The sequence below is a fragment of the Neoarius graeffei genome, chromosome 2 (genome assembly GCF_027579695.1).
Source record: "Neoarius graeffei isolate fNeoGra1 chromosome 2, fNeoGra1.pri, whole genome shotgun sequence".
NCBI classification, from domain to species: domain Eukaryota; kingdom Metazoa; phylum Chordata; class Actinopteri; order Siluriformes; family Ariidae; genus Neoarius; species Neoarius graeffei.
In genome coordinates this window covers 2,461,624-2,465,760 of record NC_083570.1, presented here as the reverse complement: position 1 = coordinate 2,465,760, position 4,137 = coordinate 2,461,624, and the positions used below count along the sequence as shown (strand labels likewise).

General features: G+C 38.2%; 1 protein-coding gene across 1 annotated transcript; it reads left to right on the top strand.

The window, feature by feature from the left end:
• The first annotated feature begins 1,330 nt into the window (after positions 1-1,330).
• Positions 1,331-2,374, top strand: LOC132871484 (trace amine-associated receptor 13c-like). Its single transcript, XM_060905665.1, has one exon. It carries the CDS (start codon positions 1,331-1,333, stop codon positions 2,372-2,374), a length of 1,044 nt encoding a protein of 347 aa, XP_060761648.1.
• The last annotated feature ends 1,763 nt before the right edge of the window (positions 2,375-4,137 follow it).

The following is a 4,137-nucleotide window of genomic DNA, read 5'->3' as shown; positions in this document are numbered from 1 at the left end:
CTGTGATGACCTGGCGACTTGTCCAGGGTGTACCCCACCTTTCGCCCGTAGTCAGCTGGGATAGGCTCCATCTTGATCTTTGATCTTGATCTTGATTAAGATCAAACTCTTCCGCGCCACCATGGAACCCATACTTCTATATGGAAGCAAGTGCTGGGCACTGAATACATCCCTTCAGAAGTCGCTGGATGGCTCATACACCCGCATGTTGCGAGTTGTATTGAACGTCAACTGCCAGGACCAGATCTCCAACAAAGTCCTATATGGCGACCTGCCCAAGATCACAGACAAGGTTGCCTGGCGTAGGCTTGGCCTTGCAGGCCACTGTTTCCACCACAGTGATCTGCCAGCAAGCCATCTAGTTTTGTGGGAGCCAACCCATGGCTCTCACCGGCCTGGACGCCCAGTAACAACATTCTTGGACACTTTGAAGGGGGACGCAGGGGCGGCCGACATTGCCGAGCTAGCCAACTGTATGCTGGATCGTGAGAATTGGACAGCTAGGTGTGCAGCTCGGCTGAGGCCGCCCTGATGATGATGATGATGATGATGATAGGCTCCAGCTTGCCTGCGACCCTGTAGAACAGGATAAAGCGGCTAGAGATAATGAGATGAGATGAGATATTGCTTGTTTTTATCCATTAGCAAACAAGAAAAATGCTAAACAATATTTCACACTTTTATCAACACCAAAACTTTATCAATATGAGCAAATGTTGACTGAGTTCTCACCCACTCTTACAGAACAACAAGTATACCTTTGGCTCTCTATCAGTTATACTTGCCACCTTTTACCTTCTCATAATTCATTAGCAATTCCTGCTTTTAAAATCAGATATGGCTTTGAACCCTCATATTAATCAGAGCTCAGGTTGAGTAGTGATGAAATTTTGGGGCTAAAAGATAAGTTTACGGCATATACCCAGAGAAACTTACATTTATACAACTTGGCAGGGTCAGACCTTCTGATTGGTAGCCCTTCAGTGGTTTTTAACTACTGAGCTACCACTGCTGTTGAATTTGAATGTATTTTTGTCTATAAAGTAGATTGAAACAAACTTAAATCCATGTTAATTTATTTAAAAAAAGACAGGGGTGTATTTGCATGGCAACAAATGCGTAATTGTAGTTCCCTATTGTACATGGAAAATGGAATGTTTTTCTATTGGGTTACTTTCTCCCAAGTGGTCTCTATGTTCAGCCAGAAAGTGAATATAACTCATGCCATCAGTTATAGTCAGAATCATTTTAACCAGAATTGCTGGGACCTGCATATCTGCTTTTCTGCTTTTTTTTTTTATTATTTGTTTTGATATCATCAGTTTAAAGGATGCCAGAAAAACTCAATTCATCTCTACTAGAAGAAGCAGATTTGAAAGATTACTGTTTCCCTGATTCAAATGTATCTTGTCTGAAGGCTTCTTACCACATAGCTGCTCAAATAGGGATATACTTGTTCCTGATGGTCGCGATGATTGTTACCATTCTCGGAAATTCTGTGGTCATCATCTCTATAGCTCATTTCAAACAACTTCACACACCTACAAATATTTTGGTGATGTCTTTGGCACTAACAGATCTGATTCTGGGAGTCATTGTGATGCCATTCAGCATCATCAGATCTGTAGATGGTTGTTGGTACTTTGGTGAGGATTTCTGCCTTTGGCATTCTAGTTTTGATGTTTTCCTCACAACTGTATCAGTCTACCACTTGATTTGTATCGCTGTAGATCGATATCAAGCTGTGTGCTATCCACTTCAGTATCCTACAAGAGTAACTATACCTGTTGCATGGCTGATGGTAGCTATAAGTTGGATTGCAGCTGCAGTGTATTCATTTGGTCTCCTGTTTTCAAAAGCAAATGTGGAACATTTAGATGAATACATTGCCTCTACATATTGCCTGGGATATTGCAACATCATGTTCAATGCACTGTGGTCTGTTTTGGATACGTGTATATGTTTCATGTTCCCTTTCTCTGTTATGATTTTTCTATATGCTAAAATATTTCTCATTTCAAAAAAACATGCAAGAAAATTGGATGGAGTGAAGCAGGGCAAAAATGATCTAACCAAGTTCTCACAAAAGCTGAAACAGGAGAACAAAGCTGCAAAAACTCTTGCTATAGTTGTAGGTGCATTTAATTTATGCTGGATGCCGTTTTACATCAACTCTCTCCTTGATCCTTATATTAACTTTTCTACACCTTTTGTACTTTTTGATATTTTTGTCTGGTTGGGTTATATTAATTCAACTCTAAATCCCATCATATATGGCCTTTTCTATCCATGGTTCAGAAAAACATTGTATCTAATGGTGACACTGAAAATATTTGCCCCAAATTCTTCTGACATAAAAGTGTATGCAGCTTGAAACCAAAAAGACATTTGAATTATGAATGCCACTGTTGGCATTCAAAGCCCCGTTCATGCAAATACTACTTGAGCACCTTTTAATGCACAAATTGGACCTTATTAACTGCTTGCTCTCAGATAATGATGTGATTCTAAACAAGTGCTCTCTTAAAGGCAGGCGTTCTTTGAGGTTAAAGCCATTAAGCCTATACATTAGAGTCATAGACAGTGTTCTTATTAACTCTAAAACATGAATATGTGACGTTCCTAATTAGATAGATAAAGATTTTTTAGATTATATTATTCCAATAATTACATTTATTTCAAGTTTTTTTTTTTTTTAATTTCATTTATTGTGCTTACTCATACGTAGTCATGTACTTAACCTACTTATTGGTCAAATGATCATATATATATATATATATATATATATATATATATATATATATATATATATATATATTACACTCTCTCTCTCTCACACAGCCACTTTATTAGGAACACCCCGAACATTCTGTCACTGTGGTATGGGTGTTGGTTTGAGCCAGATGGACTGGTTTGAGTATTTCAGAAACTGCTGATCTCCTGGGGTTTTCACACACAACAGTCTCTAGAGTTTACACAGAATGGTGCCAAAAAAAAAACATTGAATGAGTGAGCGACAGTTCAGTGGGTGGAAACAAACGCCTTGTTGATAAGAGGGTCAGAGGAAAATGGACAGATTGGTTTGAGCTTTTTTGCCAGGAAGGATATAGTAACTCATATAATCACTCTTTACAACCGTGGTGAGCAGAAAAGCATCTCAGCATGCAACAGCAGAAGAGCACATTGGGTTCCACTCCTGCAGCCGAGAACAGGGATCTTAGAACCCACAGCAAGTTCCTATTAAAGTGGCTGGTGAGTGTATAGTTTATTGCCAATATACACTACCATTCAAAAGTTTGGGGTCACCCAGACAATTTTGTGTTTTCCATGAAAAGTCACACTTTTATTTACCACCATAAGTTGTAAAATGAATAGAAAGACATTTTTCTGGCCATTTTGAGCATTTAATCGACCCCACAAATGTGATGCTCCAGAAACTCAATCTGCTCAAAGGAAGGTCAGTTTTATAGCTTCTCTAATGAGCTAAACTGTTTTCAGCTGTGCTAACATGATTGTACAAGGGTTTTCTAATCATCCATTAGCCTTCTGAGGCAATGAGCAAACACATTGTACCATTAGAACACTGGAGTGATAGTTGCTGGAAATGGGCCTCTATACACCTATGGAGATATTGCACCAAAAACCAGACATTTGCAGCTAGAATAGTCATTTACCACATTAGCAATGTATAGAGTGGATTTCTGATTAGTTTAAAGTGAAAAGAACAGTGCTTTTCTTTCAAAAATAAGGACATTTCAAAATGACCCCAATCTTTTGAACGGTAGTGTATGACATATTCCAGTGTACTGGATGGTAATGTCCTGGCATTGGGAATCTTTCTGACTTAGCCTGACACTATTAAGAGGAGGAATAATAGTCATTTCTGAATGACTTGCATTTGTTTAAGATGAATGCAAAGTGGGTTAGTAAAATTAAATCTATTCCTATGTAATCTATTATCAAGTATGAAACTAATTGACATAAAAAAATGTATGATAAAACAAGTCGCCAGGACTAATAGTTACAGGAATAGTTCATGGAAACATTTTTTTTTTCTTCAGGATATTATACTGTATATCAAAGTGAGGTCATGCCATACTTTTACACATTTTATGGGAATAGTTTCCACAATAACTG